Genomic DNA, 18,624 nt, shown 5'->3' with positions numbered 1-18,624 from the left:
ATGTTTTACTGAAGAAAGTGGAAGGAAGTGGAACTGTATTAAAAGTCTTTCGAGTCTCTCGAAAAAAAGTCATTAACATCAGATGTGATAAGCAGTTTGTACTTATATCAGTTTTTAGTTTACTGTCGTCTATGTGTGCATGCAGGGTGCATGGTGGAACCCCCAGTTTTCACAACATTACAAGATCCCATAACATTTGCAAAGTCTTCACTTCCTGTTTCTTTGAGACCTTTGTTTCGATGAGTCAATCTAATTTTCACCTCTGTCATCATATTTAATTTTCCATTTCTACATTTGAAGTCAAACACATTCAGACACGGGTCCTACGCCCATAGCAGAAATCGAGGCAGATAACTTGAGAAGCATCTTATACTTGGTCAGTATTGACAAATACAAGGCATGTGATATAGCAAATACAGGCACAAATGAAGTGTTTTGCAGTTGTGTAATTACTGAGATTACCTAGAGGATGCTGTTCTTGAGAAAACAAGTACCTTAGTTTAGTAACAGATAGGCTTGTCACAATAATTCTGTGCCGACTGATTTTGGGGGCCTTAGTATCATGTGGGCCATTCTTTGCACTTTAATTTTTTTTTTACATATAACATAACAAGGACCTCTTAGAGATACTAACTATCTACTTTTGTATTGCTTTTGTAATACTTATGTATTTCAATATGCTATTTAGTGCAGCTCATGGCATAGTACATTTAGATAAAGGTTTTCTGCAATTTTTCTTAAGAGTTATTATTTCAGGGGCATGAAGTAGATTCAAGATTATCTTTGATTGTGATAGTTTATGTAGCAAAATATCTCACTTAAAATGTATTAATGTGAAAGGCCTAGTAAGAGGCCATGTTTACAACAGATTTGGATTCCTACTACTCTCACCTTTCAATATCAGATATAATATTTTAAAAATTGAACCTCTGAGGACCTACATCTGAAGGTAGACATTATTAGTTTATTTATGACCTTGCTGGAAAAGATGGGCATGTAGACTGACATATTCATTAACCTTCCACTAGAGAGCACCAATGCATTCACTTTGTGACAGTGCCAGCTAACATTAATAAAAATGAAACACTGATTGCTTTGAAATCATTTTTATATCAATAAAAAAGTGCTCAAGTAACTCAAGAAACTCAAGACACAATAGCCAAACAAAAAACACACTGTCACATAGTAGGCTCTTAAACAAGGCCCACATCACACAGCCTCTCAGTGCAAATAAGTGGACTGACAATAATATATAACTAGGGCTGCACACAACTGTAATGAACTGTTTCTCTTTCATAACTTAAGAGAAAAAAATCATTGTAACCAAGCTGCTGCCAAATAAGGTTTATGTTCAACATTCAAAACACAGGGATGAATTCACCAGTAGTTCTTAATGCAACAATGTATGTTACAAAAATAAAGTTCAGTAGGTAAATAAATACATACACTTTTATGTTGCTGTAATTCCATTATGGCTTATACTGTTAAGAGCTACATACCAGAGATTGATTAAAATGTCTGATTTATTAAAAACCTTAAAAAGTAAAGGAAACCACAGATGATGCTTTGAAAGACCTTGCAATGTTAGCCCATAAATTCTGGTTGTCTGTTTAATTTATCTACTAGATAAACAATGATTCAGTGCAGAAAAGCAACATATATACTGCAGTTTTAACAACTGAAGTTGATAAAAGTGAGAAATGCATCTGCTACTCAGACAACTGTTCAACATTTGTTTACAAACACCTTTATCCAATAACATTATAAATGAATGTATTTATAATGCTAATTCTTTGCAGTGTTTAAGGCATCTTTGCAGCTGAGAAAGAGCATATTCTCAAAGATAAGGCACCTGTTGTTGCTGCTTTGGCAACTAGCTGTACCAATGCTATAACGTAAAACAAAATCAGTAACAGTTTCACAACTTAAAACTATCCACCTAATACTCACACTGAAGTGCACAGTTCAACTTAATGTTTATGGATAATAAAAGCTTAGCAAACCATCCAGGGTTACTAATAACAAAATAACTTACTTTTTTTTACTCCTCTGTGACTCTCTCTGCTCGTGCTGCTTCAGTGCTCTGCAGTGTTTTTTTTTATTATTACCTAGGCTGTACAGGTTTGTCGTTCACTGCATCACACACTTGTCCTTCTGTTGTTTGGAGTACTTTCTGCGCCGCTGCTCCAAACCCCGTTCCAGCCGCTCATCCTCCTCCAATGCTCTGTGGCAAGCACAGATACAGTTATAGTCATTAGGATGTATAAGATATATATTAACTTTGCTAGTCTATGGAAGTCTTATAGTTACTATACTTTCATGGCTCTACCAGGAAAGATAATACTTTTCACAATGTAGCAAGCCTGTGTAATATTACAATGTATAGTTTGTATCTTAGCCAAACAGATAATTTTAATTGTAAAACGTTTTGCATAGGTCCTCAGTTCTCACCCTCGCTCCTTGGCGTCCATGTTCTGTACCAGTTCATCTCTCTGGTTCACCAGAGACACCAGCTCCTGCAGCAGCAGCTGCTCCCTGTGTTTATGGTCTGGAGTCTTCTGCCATTCTGCACAACACACAGTACTCAGCACAGTCCTCCACATGCTACATACAGTTTTGCAGTGTCATATACCTTCTGTTGCCATTATGTCTCTCAGTTCCTTCTTTAACAGCTCAAATCTTGTTTCCAAGTCTTGTTCTTCCAGCCTACAAACCAGAGACAGAATAAAAGTTAGTGCACACATGGCATGGACATGAATAACAGGGTTTGAACCCGTGACAGTAATATTAAGTATATTTAATCTATATCTTACAACAGCTGAAGATGGTCCTGTCTCCGAATCAAAGCATTCTTTTTGTTGACCAGTGTAAACCACTCCTGAATTAACCGCTCTTCCTCCACTTTGTCACTGCCTGCTGAACACATAAGTTATGCAACTGTTGTTTATGTAATATGTACTTTTGTGTTTTGAAAAAGCAGACAATACTGGGTCCATTTGAAATTATGTGATAGAGTTGGCTTTATTACCTGTTTCCATGAGCTGCCGGAGTTTCATTTCCACCACACCTGCTCTGTTGTCGATGTGATTCTGCTCGGCCTCCAGAGCCTCCATCTGGTTCAGCACATACTGATTGGTGTCCTGGAGGAGGTAAATATGTACAGGTCACAATTCAGACAGGTTCACAGTGAGAAAAATAACATACTCTATTCCGTCATTGTACAAAAGTAATTTAAGGACACATGTGAAAACCCTGTTATATAATTATTACAGAAAGAATACTGTTAAGGTTTTCATTCACATGATCTAAATCATTTCTAACACGATTGTTTATTCAAATACTAGCCAAATGAAAATAAAATATTTTTGCTACCTGGCCCTCTGGTCTTGTTTCCTCTGTCACTTTTTCTGTTCTTTCTATAAGTTGAAAACAGTTACATTTTGACAGGTATCAGTTACCCATCTCATTATGTCATGTGAATATTAACATGTAAAATTTGTAAAACTTCACAAACCAGTTTCTGATGTGCTTCGAGAGAGTAAACTGTCATTGTGTCCTGCAGCTGCCTGTAAGAAAAACAAGAGCAACTCAATCACATCATAGTATTTTCAATACTGTATTATGTAGAGCAGATTCAGTTCCTACTGGCAATAATGAAATTAATAACAATGTGTGCAGAAGTGAAATGCAAATTATGGCTGTGCAATTAATCAAATTTTAACAGATCGATAGTTCACAGCCCATCCTCTGTCAGTAAAAGCATGTGGTTGGACCTATTTTTCTTGTTAAAAGGCAATTTAAAAGCCATCTTGTTTATGTTCAGGAAATGAAAATAAAAAGATATTTTTAATAAGACAAAAGCATTGAACCAAAAATCCAGATCAATCAATATGAGAATAAAAATCTGATATACTTTATATATATTGCCCTGCCCTACTGCATACATAGTATACATAGTTTATTTGCATAATGTTAAAAATAATAGTAAACAAGATTACTCCAAAGAAGCTTTCATTGTATCTAACTGAAAACATGACCACTGATGACCACTGAGTGGCTGCTGCTTTTCATAATAATTATTATAAATAGTGTCTCTGTTTTACCTATAGAAAAAATGACAACATACCGCTGAAGATTCTCCCTCATCCACTGAACTGCTCCTCCTCTGTGAGCGTCTCTTTTTGACCAGATCTGCATCTTTAACGTGAGAGAATGTGGACTTGGACAAGATGTGAGTCCGGGGTGGTGCGACTGGAGACTGTGTTCCACCAACACCCTGTTGTCTTTTCTGCCTAGGAGGTGGCACAACCTCACTTTTACTGTCCTTATCCATTGCTGTACCATTGGTCTCTATACTGATGCCCTCCTCTTGTAGCCGTTGGGTGCAGTACCGAACGGCCGCCTCTGGATCTTCTGGAGCGGCGCAGGAGCCCACAGCATAGCTGGAGTCACTACTGTCCTTTTCTATGTGGAGCACACTGAGTTCCTGACCTGTGAAGTGAGTGCGGATCTGGCTCAGGTATGTCATAACAATGAGTCGGTCAGGAACAGCTAACATCACCATATCAGAGGGCTCCATCAGCCGAGAGATGCCCAGCTCTGCAAAGCCATCAAATGCCTAGAAAAGAGTAGATGGAAGATATAAGGCCACATTTAGGGAGTTAAAAATTACATTCAGCTAAAACAGATTTACTAACAAACTAACTTTTGACAAAAACAGATAGACAACATTACCTTTTTATTGTTTTGCTTGATATCATATGGGTCCAGTGTTTCATAATTACTGCCAAAAGAAATACAAAATATATTGTTATCTGTGGACAGACCACTTACAAGGTGCTTGGCATATTTTCTTACATCATTTCAGGGTGAAAGTGGTGCAAGATAGCACAAAAACCCAAGCCATTTCTCCATGATGTGCTAAAGTTGGTGATCTTCACTCCATGGTAGCTCTGAGTGACTTCCTGACACCACTCCAAAAGAGACTGCGTGGATGTTACTAAACCAGGGCTGGTCATGAGTTCCTGAAAGATAACATGTATTGTAATACAATGTGAAAAGTTGACAAATTATATAACTTTTCTGGTGGAGGGTCTGACAGATGCTTGTCTCCATGGACATGTTATTGCAAGTGATTTTATTGCTAAAAAAAGAGTACCTTAAAAAGCATGCATTCTAGCTATGAGTGGGGCTGCCACTTCACAGATCTGGTATTTAACTAAGCCTGGTGGCATCACTTGCTTGTTTACATGGGGATAGACAGGTTTAATGTCATACTGGAACAATGTATGCAAAGTAACAGCATCTTCATGAAAAGCAAGTGGCACCTCCCACTACAAAACAGATTTAGTACTTCAGATTTCAGATTTTCTTACAGCAGAGATGGTTGTATCTGCTGGCTTTTTCTGAGGAGTTGTTGCTTCATTGACTTGGATGACATTGGACTTGCTGTCATCTAGATGCAACCCACTGAAACGCTTTTTACCCCGAGGTAGAGCTCTGTGTGGCTCCTTCGACCTAGAAAAGAACAACCAAGATAATATCAATTCTTTTGTTGTCACGATTTCACTATTCACACTTGACACCATGCCATCTAGTATGGAAAGAGTTAAAAGGTTAGAATAATTGTGAGATGACAAGTGTTTGGATGTACCAGCACACCCTGTTAGACAATGACCTCACCTGTCTTCCACTACACAATCAGCTGCCACATCTACAGGCTCAAAGTCACTCCCCAAGTCTTCAGTCTTGACCTCTTCCATAGTTTCACTGCTTTTGCTATCACTCACATGGAACCAATCATCTTGAGCTGATGAGACAATAGAAATAGACCTGGAGAGCTCTTGAACATCTTCAGTGTCCCCCAGCAGCACTGCTTGAGAATCTGTTGTTATGCCTTGCTTATCTGTAAATGTCCAACTTCGGATCATCTCCTCTTCTGTATCCTCTATACTACATGTCTGGATAAACTCAATATCGGACACGACTTCATCCTCCCTTGCAATTTCAGAACCTATATCAGAAATTATGCTGGACTCGCAAGAAACTGGACCTTCAGAGGTTTCTTTGCTAATTTGCAACGCAGCATCCATGTTAGCTGGTCCAGCATCTGTTGACTTTTCCTGTTCTGTGCTGCTGTCGACAAAAGATGCACTTAGACGTTTCTTCTTTTCCCGTGGCATTGGGACTGGTAAGGTAAACTTCTGGACCTGATGCAGAGTTTCATTCTTTGTCTGAAAAGTTAAAGTTTCATCAGATTTTGATGCAGGCATGCTCAACTGATCACCATGTTGATTACTCTCAGAGCAAGTACTATCTGTCACTGCTTGTGAGGTTTCATCTGGGAATGAAGCGCTGAAGCGTTTCTTTGATCTTGGTTTAGGTACAGGAATTAAGCTTGAAGGATCTTGTTTATTCTGTAACTGTACAGTGGGTGTCTCTGATGTACCAGTGGGGGTAGAATCCTCTATAGAAAGAGCTGTTGTACTGTTGTCCATACTTGACATTTCTTGGGATTTTTGGACTAGTTCTCCTTGTATTGTTGACTCTGTAACTTTTAAGTCATCAGGGAAGGATCCACTTGAACGTTTCTTTATTCTTGGCTGTGGGACAGGTAATGTCTGCTTAATCACTGTCATTTCAACAGTGACATTCACTTTCTCAGTTACGACCTTTTCTTCAACTTTCACCTCATCGTGAACACTTGGTTCTACAGTTTTCTTGGCAGTGTCCTTCTTGCCAGGTTTTCTTAGAGGTAGCTTCTTTCCTTTGAGAGAAATTCCTATCTTTTTAATAAGTGAGACAGGTTCTTTTTTCTCAACTTGAAATGACTCTTGCTCCTGAGCAGAGCCTGTAAGATCTTCTTTTTTCAATGAAGTACTTACAGCAACAGCTGGTCCTGCATTAATTATGGAATAATTTGTTTCGGTTTCAGAAATTTGACTTGTTACTGATATTTTTGGAGTTTCCTTGATGACCAATGTATTTATTTCCTTCACTTTACGTCCATCATCTTTCTGGGTATCATTCGCAGAACTCATACCTCCATCCTTCTTTTTGGGAGGCCAAACAGGGGCAAACACTTTTGTTTGATCAACTTTTTTCTTTGGTATCTTCAAAATTCTTCTTTTTGTTTTTTTGTCCTTTGTTCCAACTTCACTGATATTTTCATCATCTGGTGGCGACTGAAGAGTAGCTTCACTTTGTTTTGGGCTTTAGGACAGAAAGAGATAAGCTTCAGAATTGAATTAGCCTTAAACATCATTCTGTCTGTGAAACAAAAACAATGCCACTCCTAAATACAGTTATTATGACTATACACTGCTTATCACTGTTAAGTACATTCAAGATACTTCAAGATAGCATTCAAGATAGCTTAGAAAAGCGGTAAGTCCCACAAAGACAAAAGACAACGTTATACAACTTTAAAAAAATACTGCAGCCATTCACAAACCTACACCACTACCCCTTCCCACATCAGTAACATGTCTATTGCTTTGTAGAACTTGTCAAGCAACCATTTTATTTAGCCTTGCCTTAATCACAAAGCATTAAAATGAAACACTGAGTAGTGACAGTTGCTCACATCATGCAACATTTCTATGGTGCACTCACCCTTTGTCCAGCTCAGTGCAGGTCAACACTGTTTTAACATCCTCCTGTTCTGCCTCAGTCAGCTGCTGTACTAACCATCTTTCACTGTCCTCCTCAGAGCAAACTGAATCTTGCCCTATGACCAATGACACCTCTTTAACTTCTACTTTCTCAGTCTCTTCAAAACTTTCATTTGGTATATCTTTTGCAGTGAGCGGTGGCCATTTCTTGAATCTTGCCCAAACTGGAAAGCTGTCATCTTGAGTGGATAAAGGGACGGAACATGACCGCTTCTCAAGCAAGTCCCACGAGGTTGGCTGAGCACCTCCTACTTTCTTGTCAGTGTTCATAAACTGCCTCTCTGAAGAAACTCTTGGCATGAAATTGGTTTTATCATGCACAGGTGGAACTGTCCTGTCCTGCAGGCTCATGGATGAAGTGGTCTTTGAGTGTTGGTGATCCTCAGCTAAAGAAGAGCTAGGTGGCCCCAACATAGTAGCTACTGAGTCATAACTGTGAGAAATGGAGACTTGGGTAAGTGGATGATATTAAAATCCATGCAAATAGTGATTTTACAATAATATTAAGTCCAACCATGCAACCAAGTTTAGATTCCTTTAAAAATACCAATTCATTGTGATTCTTCATGCTGCATCTTACTTACCCTTTCTGAAAGACATCTACAATTGACTTAAAAAGATGGGGGGAGGTTTCAGCCTGCTGCTCTGTTAATGTTCCCTCTGCTTCCAATACCTCCCAACCTGGTTCTGACATGTCAAATGTGTCCTTCTTTGTCTCTGCCATCTCAACCTTTTCTTTTTTGGTTTCACTGAAGACCCAGATAATAAAAGCATGAGATACAACTTCCATATCGAACTAACACAATTTTCATGCACTATAATGCTGAACTTTAAATGTATGTTATGCAAGCAACCCCACAGCATATCAAACAACACAAGTCCAACTTACCAAGTCTGTTCTACTAGGCCACGAACAACAGGACCCGTATCATTTTTTACATCTATTACAGAAGCAAATATGTATACAAAATAAGAATGGGATTAAAATGCTAAACATGGTATGGTGGTCTCAGCATGCTTTCTTACCATATGACTCTTCTGTGCTGAGAGTAGAAAGTGAAAAAGGAACATCAGGGTTGATAAGGATAGGAGTTTGGGCAGGACCAAACTCCTTTGAAAAAGAAGGATTTGTAAATTCTTCAGAGTTTTCAGGGGCAGTTGCAAAATTTTTCTCAAACTTTTGTGCATTTTGATAACTGTCCCCATCTGCTGTTAATGTAGTCTTTGTTTCTTTGACTGGCACAAGGACCTGTGATTTATCTGAAGGACAACCATCAATGGGAAGAGATGTCCCAGATCCAGTCAGTCCTGTTTTCTTTGTCAGTGTAATAAACATTTTCTGGGAGTTCTCCCTGACAGGTTCTAAAGGTTCCATTATTTCTTTGAAAGTACAAGTGACCAATGACTCAGATTCTTCTGGAAGAAATTCTTGTAAGTAATCCTTGAAAAGAGAAACCGGAGCAATACTAGTTTTCCCATCTTCATTTGTTCTTTTCGCACAAGGCAAAGGTATATCTTGATTTGTAAGAGTGCCCTCATTTTCTGGGACTTGAGTGGTTGGGACTTCAGACAATTCTACAGAATCATTACCAATATGGGCATCATTCTCAGAGTCATTTAACTGCAAAATACTGGGGAATCCTGGGACTTTAGCCAGCTGAGGACACAATGGTGCTAAATCTATGGCATGCTTGTTTCCTTCCAGTTTGATTTCATGTTTTATAGTACAAACTTTTCTGTTATACTGTCTGTCATAGAGCAGGTTCAGGTTTGGTGGTACAGCTGAAGCTACACAATCTGTGTTGAATGTCCTTGCTGATGGAAAACCAGGCAAACGTGAGACACAAGGCATGCATGCATAAAGACTCACTATACTGGGGGGTCTATTCAGAACTGGAGCAGATGGGAAGCCCAGCACCCGAGCCTCTTTTGGGCAACACAGGACCATCTTAACCATACTTTGTGCCTTGAGGGTTTCTGGGTGGGTAGGTACAGCAGGTAAAATTATCTTCTTTGCTCTCATATGAGTACTATCCCAAAGTACTGTTGCACGCATGGACCAATTTGCACTTGATGAACTTGTTAGGGAGGCAAATCCTTGAAGAACTGAACCACTGGGACAGCATGGCACCAGACAAATGTTATTAGATTCAATGGTCATACGAGGAAAAGAAGGACAACCAAAGATACTGGAAGTGCTAGGACAACATGCTGCTAATGACAACATTGTATTTGATGTTTTCTTGTCAAGATTTGGAATACCTTCAATGATAGCAATCTTTTCAGCCTGTTCACGTTTGGCTAATAAATCACCTGCAATCAGGCTGAAATTTGAACTGACTTTCTTTTCCTCTTGGATTGATGGAAATCCTGGAATTGCCGACACATTGGGACATGAAGGAACAAGCCTGGTTGCAGATGCCCCATAATATGCAGCTTGTGGATTTGGAGCAGAAGGGAAACCTGGACAGCCTGGCACTTTTGGACAAGATGGTGCGAGACATACCATGCTTGTCATTGCTCTTGTATCGAATGTGCTGAATCGTATTGCTCGGACCCCTGTTGATTTATGTGCTAATACTTCTCCTTTCTTTTGAGCCCACTCTTTACAATCAGGACCAGAGATAAACCCTGGTATTTGAGATGATTTACAGTATGAATTTGATAGACTTGAAAAGATTCTTTGAGGGCGAGACGGACATCCATAAATTTTTGAATGTTTTGGAAAACTTTCAGCAAGGCAAATCATTCCATCCACATCTTTGTACATTTCCTTGGTTTCTAATAACATCGCAGGCATTGGTTTTATCCTCTTTTCCAAAATTAAACATTGAATAACTGTCCAGTTTCTGTTATCTGCCTTCTGGAGAGATGGGAATCCAGCTAAAGATGCAAGAACTGGGCATGAAGGATATAGATTTATCCCACTGGAACCATAAACGGACTCAGAACCAGATGGGAACCCAGGAATAGTGGCACATCTGGCACATGTGGGGACTATAGTTACCATAGCTTTTATATCATCTTTAAAATGTATGTCTTTTATTGGGGCCATTTTAGATTTGAGCAGCCTTGCACCTGACAGTTTGCAACTGGTTGACCAAGTTTGTTTACATGGTTGTAACATAGATGGAATACCTTTTATAGAAGAGTTAAGAGGGCAGGAGCTCACAAGCCTCGTCATATTTGATTCATCGCATTGCAACATCTGAGAAATTTGTTGTTTAAGACAAAGTGGTTCTGTGACAGTAATATGTTCAGGATTGTCTATACTTAATGATGACATTGTTATTCCTACAATGGGTTGCACGTCAGGGAGGGCACTTGTATTTTGTTCCAATGAAAATTTGGCTTCTACAAACTTTTCTGTGTCATTTTGCTTTGTCATTACATCTGCATCTGTCCATACCTCCGAAAACTCATTATTATATTCAACACATTCCTTCCTCAATACCAGTAATTTGTCTTCTGCATTATTGTTATGTTGCTTTCTGTCCAATGTTAGTGAAGATTCTAAAAAGGCTTCCATTGAACCTTGAGGATCTTTGCTGAAGATGTCCATCTCATCTCTGGCTAACACTTCAGTCTGATTCACTGTTTTTGGAAGTTCCTCCCACTCTATAGAGTTTCCAGAAGGATATTTCTCAGCAGATGATTTTGGTAACTCCTCCCACACAATAGTACTATCTCTGAAAGGCTTGACCAACTGTTGAGCACCATCAACTATATCACAAGGTGGTTGTAATGAAACCATGGGTTCATATCTAAAGAAAAGGTAAAAACAGAAAACATAAAATGAGGATACTTAAATACTGACAGTAGAATGAACTCAGTCAGTACAATTGCAAGTTCTCGTCAAACATTCACACGTTTTTGTTTGTTTTGTGGTAAAGCTCAAAATGCACAATCTATCACACCATGCAAATGTTAATCCCACTCTGTTATATTGTTAACCTGAGTAGAATATTGAAAAATGCTTTCCACTGCATCTTAGTCATATGATGGACAAGAAGACATGCACCGTTTAAGAACTTCTAACCATGTTTAAATTGTTTTCCCTTCTCATTTACCCACTTCATTTTTTTCTAGAGTGACTTATGCATGTTTGAGTAATAGTTTTCTCTTGCATTTGAGATGGCATTGCTCTATAAATTCCTGTTTTCACTATCCTGCCATACATGGCCACTGCTCTGTAATGGGCTCGAGACACCGGGAGCAATGTCGCTGCTTATCTATTCATTTCCAATTACATTTGTTGAAACAGAGTTGACATCAGTCAATTACTCATGCAAAAACCTTGTAGGTCTACTTGGCTTTGCACTTGTGGCTTTTCACCCCATAATTCTCTCAAATTTCACAGCTAATCAATTCTATAGAAAACCTGCAATCTGCCCTGGACTAGAGCGCCACTTGTAAAGCTGCCACTGGTCACTGCAGTTCATAGCTCCCTGTGTGTTGGGTTTTTAGCCCGATGCGATAAGTGACATTGGTCGCTGTCATTTGTCACCCCCCATGTGTCAAGTCTATAACTGTAGCTATCAGGTGGGGCTGTCAGCATGGTACAGTGCGGCACTTTGTTGTGATTAAGTTTACAGGGACATATGATTAAGGGCCAAGCGAGAATCAGCTCCACAGTTATCAATCGGACGTTAGCAGACTCGTTTCTTTTTTTAGGTCAATACTGCAAATTAGAATGTCCAAAATATAAAATAATGATCCATGGGTGCCTTAGAGTATAACAGAAAGGTACATTGAATTTCTAATAATTACAACCTTGGTAACATATTAAAACCAAGCAAGCCACATGCATCAACTGTAAAATTCTGTTGTAGGGCATTCTTTGTTCTTCTCATCTTTCTCATCCCTAGATTAACTGTGTGCAAATGCATTGTCAGCCCAATGCATCACAACCAAGCAACCCACCTTTTCCTAACACTTAACAATATTGGCATTTCAGGAACTGTGTGCCACATTCTGCACGGCAAACCTCTGAAACAAAAGCAGATTTAAAAAAAAAATACAATATTTAAAATAAATAAGAGCAGTCACAGTAGTCCTAAAACTCACCGAAATTCTAGGCACATGTCTTCAACGTTATCTGATTTCCAAACAACTTCATCTTTCCTCTTTAAATTAGGACTGTTTAGGCCACACCCTTCTTCCATGTATACTCGTACTAATGTGTCAGAAAAAGTTGGCACATCCATACTGATTTTATTGTCAGGGATTGGGACTCGTTGTATAATGGTTTTTGCATCCCATTCTACATTAGAAAGGGTTTCAGTTTGATTGACGGTTGATTCTAGCAAAGGAAATGTTTCGATGGGGTGGAGTTGTTCTGAATGGTGACCCTGGATCGATGGTAATCCAAAAACAAATGATTTATTCGAACAAGACGGCACCATATTTACAGAAGAGCATTCTTGAGGTTGAGCAGACACACAGTCTGAACCAAAAAGAATCATAGTTTTCAGATGTTTGAGTGAAACAATATCATCAATCAACTCTTTAAAAAGAGAACTGTAACTGTCCAAATGTGGATAGTACTCTCTGGAAGGGAAACCAATGACAGTTGATTGTCTTGGACATGGTGTCATCCACTGACCCATGTGAGAAGAGCTTTGGTTTGGGCTACACGGTTTTGGGGGGTGTGGAGCTGATGGAAACCCAGCGCAGAGAGCTTGTTTTGAACATGATGGGACCATTCTCAGCATTAATGATTTGTCTTCACCTGACATGTCCGTGTTTGGAGGATGTATGGTAGAAATACTTTTCAGAGGCTTTTTCCAAATTTGACTTTTGTTCATATTCCAATATTCATACTCTTTAAGTGATTTTGAGGGAAAACCTGGAATTGAACCATGTTCTGGGAATGTTTCTATTGATTTGAACACATCTGGTGATTTTGTTATCAAATGTGGGACTGAAGTTAGACATCCCTTAGAGGGAAACCCATAAATATTTGACTCTTTAGGGCAAGGTGGTAACATCGATACCATAATTTTACCAAATAATTTTCCAGTTGAATATGGTTTCAGAACTGATATAGTCCATGGTGTTCTTGTTGACTTTTCATAAATTGATCTCTTATCGATGATCCAATTATGAGAGTCTTCAAATAATATTGATGGTGTTCCACAAACTTGTGAGTATGTAGGACAGGTATGTAGCTGACACACTATACTTGGTAGATGCTCCAAAACTTGACCAGACAGAGATGGAAATCCTGGTAAACATGGTGTTTGTGGACAGCTGGGCTGTATACATGCCATATGGAAGGTCATATTGTCATTATGATCGGTTGCTGATTTAAATATCAGTTGTAGAACTGACTCCCTTTTCTTCCATGAACTCTGGAAGTGTGTGTTTTTACAAAGAAACCACTGCATATTAAAAGATTCACAATAGTTCATTGAAGGAAATCCCTGAATAGTACTTTGTTTGGGACATGATCGCATTGAATTAACCATACTAGGCTTCTGGCATGGAGCAAAAGGGAAACCAAATATTGTGTTTTTTGGAGGGCAACTTGGCACCATATTGACAATTCCTCTGAGCATCACTTGATCAGCTGGAAGCCCCTGAAGGATGTAAGGCTGGCATTGTTTCTTATGTAATTTGTAATTAAATATTCTCAACATATGCCAGTCCTCATATAGCAAATTGTCATTTTGAATACTGGGTTGGCTTTTGGAAGGAAACCCAACAATTGAGGTTTTTGATGAGCAACTAGGCAAAAGCTCTACCATACTAGGGTATTGCCTTTCTAAGTAATCAATATTTTTTTCTCGTGGGGCTGAAGGAAAACCAGGGGTTGCTGCTGCAAAGGGACAGGATGGGAGCATGTTTATAATTTGTGTGAGAAATTCATCATTTTCTAATGTTTCTTGTCCTATAACAAAATTATACCACATTTTCTTTTGTGGTGCCAACTCCTGTTGAAAATGCCAGCTGGAGGTTTCTGTTTGACTTTGTTTGGATGGCATGCCTGCAATATTGGTTTGTCTTGGGCATGTTGGAAGTAGACTGGTCATGCCTGGACTTTTTGTAGAAATATGCTGCTCAGCTGAGGGGAACCCAGGTATGCTAGCCATTTTAGAACATGTTGGCAAAAGGCACACCATGATTTTGATCATCTTGGGATCAATATTTTCTTGAATATTATCTGAAAATATCTGTGGTTTCATCAAAGGTTTCTTTAACAGAATGCATTTCTCCCAACTATGTGTTTCATATTTGGTGTCTGAATGCAATGAGGGTAAACCTGGAATGTTGGACACTTTAGGGCAAGTCCCCAAAAGATTGACAATATTTAGCTTCAAAGCGGACGGAAAGCCAGGAATAGTAGCAGACCATGCACAAGATGGAGTTATTGCAACCATTTTTGGAATATTTTTGCTAGCAATGTCCAGGTTGTGGGATTGCAAGAGTACAGGGCTTCCTTTGCTAGGTAACTTGATAAATAAGCGCTTATTATCTTCAGACCAAGTGATATTTGACAACTGGTGCAATGTTGGCATCCCAGGAACATTAGATGTTTGAGGACAACATCTGTGCATCTTGGTTTGTGTTTCTTCACAGATATGTTCATGCTGTGTTGCAGTCTGTAGGTGGCAAATATACCTCTCTTTTGGAATCAGTGGCCTAAGCTCCACTTTAGAAATAAACACATCGCTCTTAATGATTTCAGTGTCTGACTTTGATGGTGACTCCAGTTTCAAAGAACTCTCTTGAATAAAAGTTATGTTGGATAAGGTCTTCTTAGATTCAGTCAATTCGCTACCAGCAGTTGTCATCACAGATTGTAATTTGCCACTATGCTTAGTGTTGGTTAAATGTGACTGACTAGATTCTTCAAATGAAGGTACCATGGCACCCTTATTTCTAAAGGAGCAGAAAACACCAACAGTTACTGTATAATCAAGACAATGTGTTTACTTTAGTTTATTATGATTTAAGGGACAGTAAACTTACCCCAAATCTCTTACATGGGCATCTGATTTTGTCACTCTTGTTTTCAGTGATACAATGGGGTGTAGTCCTAAATCAGGTTTGGGTAGTGTGGGAGGAGGGCACTGCCCTCCCTCTGATAAAGCTGGATTTCCTCTGGGGATTGTTGTTAAGTGACTAGACTTGTCCAAAGTTATACCATTGATATACAATTCTTGTTTTTGTGTATGATGTTTAGGGGATGCTCTTGTTTGCTTGGATATTGATGGATACTTTTGACTTTTGGTATTGTCTGCTAGGTTCAGTCCTGGGTCTAAAGTTGTTCTGGGACTAGTAGGCAGGAGTGAGGCCATACTTTGAGGTCTAAGGAATAAACAAATCCAATATAAAGAAAAAACGTAGAGTATGTTAAAATATGCTTATGCCGCTATGGAAAAAAGCATTGTAACCAACTGCTATATGTCGATTAGAAGCTTATTACTAATGCACACAGTCGTTTTGCCAACCATCAACCCACAGATGACCACAGAACCACAGAACCTTACATTTACCATTAACAAAAAAACATAACAAGTCAAGCACAAATAACAATTTACAGTCTCTACAACAACAACTTCACTTTTACACATTGCGCAAGACTAATTGCTTGGCAAATATTATGAATATTTTTTTCTTGCTTTTAAAACAATAATCAATTGACATTTGAAACCAGTGTTTATGAATATCATGACAAAATAGGAAGCAGAAGAATATAATGAGACTAACATCTCACAGTACCACCATATAAGCTTCAGAGAGATAGATTTATACATTTTCATAATGCTATTACAAACTGTAACCAAGGTCATAGAAAAAAAATATATAGCTGAATATGTTAGTAGGAAAACGGAACAGTTTAGATTTAGTGCATCATTAATAGCATATCATATTATCACATAGTTCATACCAAAACACCACTCAGAGGTTGGCTGCCATTCACATGTTAATAACAACCATTGGATTACTTAAAAAGTCTAGCATTACAAAAACCTTACACTTCAACCAAATGATCATTCTGAAAAATGTATAAAGAAGTAAAGACTCACCCGGGTGATGCTTTGATAGCCTCCACTCCAAAAGATCTGACACCAGGGGTTTTATGCTCAGTAGCTGAAAAACATGATATAATGTAACATAAATACTTGACCGATGGACTGCAGGGGAAGTATATTTATACTTACATGTAGATATGATGTCCTCCTCATTCAAAGTGCTCAAATGTCTGTGGACCTCTGAACAAAAAATGGTATTAATATAGATAAATTTACTTTTATTATAGTAAAGCTATCCGGAAAGGCTGGGGCAGAATAAGCTGTCATGTTGTTCGAGTGTATATGTAAAACTCTGACTCCCTCTGCAGTTGGAATGTATGAAAAGTTGTGGGAGTGTACTGCACATTTCTCCTCGCCAATGTACAATACTTATATTCTCTCACATCTCAGGAAAACAAATAACAGCTATAGGTTTTTCTTATCGAATACCTGGGTCCTGGTCTTTGTCAGAAGCTTTGACAACAGTATGGGATGAAAAAGGCTGAGGGGACGGCCCAGACACAGCTGAGGGGCAGCTCTGAATGACTGTCTCTACTCGAGGGGGGACAGGAGGTCTCCAAGATGGGACAAACCCAGAGGAGGAAACTGACAGACCAGACATAGGATAGAGAACAAGAGAGCAGGTAAGGATGGAAGAAAATGAAAAAGAAACTGGGAAAAACAGAATAGAATATGTTCTATGCACAAGTTTTAAAGCAATGTCCAATCACAAAATACAAATCACCTTCAAAATACATGTCAGTAGTAGGGCTGGGCGATGTGGTCATAGAATTTCTATAATGATCTTTTTCAATAAAATCCTTATCTTTCACAATTCACTAATTTCCTATTGAATGTAGCTCTATGCTCAAATAAAGACACTTTTTTCCATCCACATCTATCAGCCTTATTAATACTGTGAGTGACAAGTAGATTTAACCAACTGCAATATCACAATATATATACTGGTATATTGCCAATTATTGGTCAGTAGTTGCATTTGTCAGTATTTATCAACATTTGATGGAATGAATATACTGTACTTAAAATATTCGAGCCACAAAGTAATGTCCAATCCAAAACATGACCAACAAAACCCATGCAAGCTGTTTCAAGGAAAAGTTGCAATTGTCACTGTTATACTTCGAATTAAAATCTCGCATTTTATTCTATGACCATGTTGGAACACACACTTGCAAATTAACCAGTATAAGATTTCTTTTTTTTTTTCACAGAACAGAGAATATTAGGCCAACATGAAGCAAGCGTTAAAAGACAGACTGCAGGAGGGGTTAGACACATAATATTACATGTCGTGTCTAATTTCTGCTTTTTCTGCCCCACAGCGGTTTGTCCCAGGTCATCAGCACGCAAATGGAGAAACTTGGGGGAGAGACCAGGCTGTGAGAGGGGGGCTTGAGATTTAGGTGGCATCCATTCAGTCTGCCAAGGTGCTGAAGGAAAGACCAGAGTAATGATGAACAATTAGATCATAAAGAAATCTCTATAGATTTTCTCTATGGGCTCTACCTGACTCTGGGGCAGAGGGCAGACTGGTGGGGCGGGTGAGAGCACACCCAGTATCACCCACAGAGGAGCCCCGGGATTTGGGCTTCTTGCTAACCGCTGGAGGTGGAGGTAGGACAGGTATGTTTACAGAAGGAGCCGCGGAGGATGAGGGGGGAGGGCAGAGGGAGGATATGGAAGGAACGCTCTGAGTTCTCCAACAAGTAGGGCCAGCTGAGGGAGAGGAGTTACACAGAAGGGGTAAATGGGTTTGAAATAGAAAAAAAGAAAAGACTGAATTTGGTTAAGACAAGGCATTTTCCATTTGAATCTGAAGTGAATTTTGAATAAACTGATTATGTGAGCTGTGCAATGCTACATGCTACAGTTGTCATAATATCACAAAGTAATATCAACCTGCAATC

The 18,624-nt window shown here is 38.9% G+C and overlaps 1 protein-coding gene across 12 annotated transcripts in view; it reads right to left on the bottom strand.

Annotated features, from left to right (window-relative positions):
- Positions 1-1,509: 1,509 nt before the first annotated feature.
- ehbp1l1a (EH domain binding protein 1-like 1a) overlaps positions 1,510-18,624 on the bottom strand; it is a 31,062-nt gene continuing 13,947 nt past the window's right edge. For 3 of the 12 annotated variants that reach the window (XM_055229259.1, XM_055229261.1, XM_055229262.1), the window contains 24 exons: positions 18,224-18,433; positions 18,004-18,147; positions 17,144-17,299; positions 16,844-16,894; positions 16,709-16,772; positions 15,648-15,986; positions 12,741-15,557; positions 12,597-12,662; positions 8,700-11,437; positions 8,563-8,614; positions 8,258-8,422; positions 7,615-8,106; positions 5,683-7,212; positions 5,376-5,517; positions 4,858-5,024; positions 4,735-4,783; positions 4,127-4,618; positions 3,515-3,566; positions 3,373-3,416; positions 3,029-3,140; positions 2,814-2,916; positions 2,633-2,706; positions 2,452-2,566; positions 1,510-2,224 (listed from right to left, as the gene is read on the bottom strand). In XM_055229259.1, the coding sequence (XP_055085234.1) occupies positions 2,131-2,224; positions 2,452-2,566; positions 2,633-2,706; positions 2,814-2,916; positions 3,029-3,140; positions 3,373-3,416; positions 3,515-3,566; positions 4,127-4,618; positions 4,735-4,783; positions 4,858-5,024; positions 5,376-5,517; positions 5,683-7,212; positions 7,615-8,106; positions 8,258-8,422; positions 8,563-8,614; positions 8,700-11,437; positions 12,597-12,662; positions 12,741-15,557; positions 15,648-15,986; positions 16,709-16,772; positions 16,844-16,894; positions 17,144-17,299; positions 18,004-18,147; positions 18,224-18,433 (10,268 nt within the window). In that variant the 3' untranslated portion in view covers positions 1,510-2,130. The remainder of the gene's footprint in view (positions 2,225-2,451; positions 2,567-2,632; positions 2,707-2,813; positions 2,917-3,028; positions 3,141-3,372; positions 3,417-3,514; positions 3,567-4,126; positions 4,619-4,734; positions 4,784-4,857; positions 5,025-5,375; positions 5,518-5,682; positions 7,213-7,614; positions 8,107-8,257; positions 8,423-8,562; positions 8,615-8,699; positions 11,438-12,596; positions 12,663-12,740; positions 15,558-15,647; positions 15,987-16,708; positions 16,773-16,843; positions 16,895-17,143; positions 17,300-18,003; positions 18,148-18,223; positions 18,434-18,624) is intronic. The other 9 variants (XM_055229266.1, XM_055229267.1, XM_055229260.1 and 6 more) reach the window with 8 other exon arrangements.

Source organism: Periophthalmus magnuspinnatus, chromosome 18 (assembly GCF_009829125.3).
Source record: "Periophthalmus magnuspinnatus isolate fPerMag1 chromosome 18, fPerMag1.2.pri, whole genome shotgun sequence".
NCBI lineage: Eukaryota > Metazoa > Chordata > Actinopteri > Gobiiformes > Gobiidae > Periophthalmus > Periophthalmus magnuspinnatus.
The sequence above is the reverse complement of the archived record's forward strand: the minus strand, read 5'-3'. Positions and strand labels throughout refer to the sequence as shown.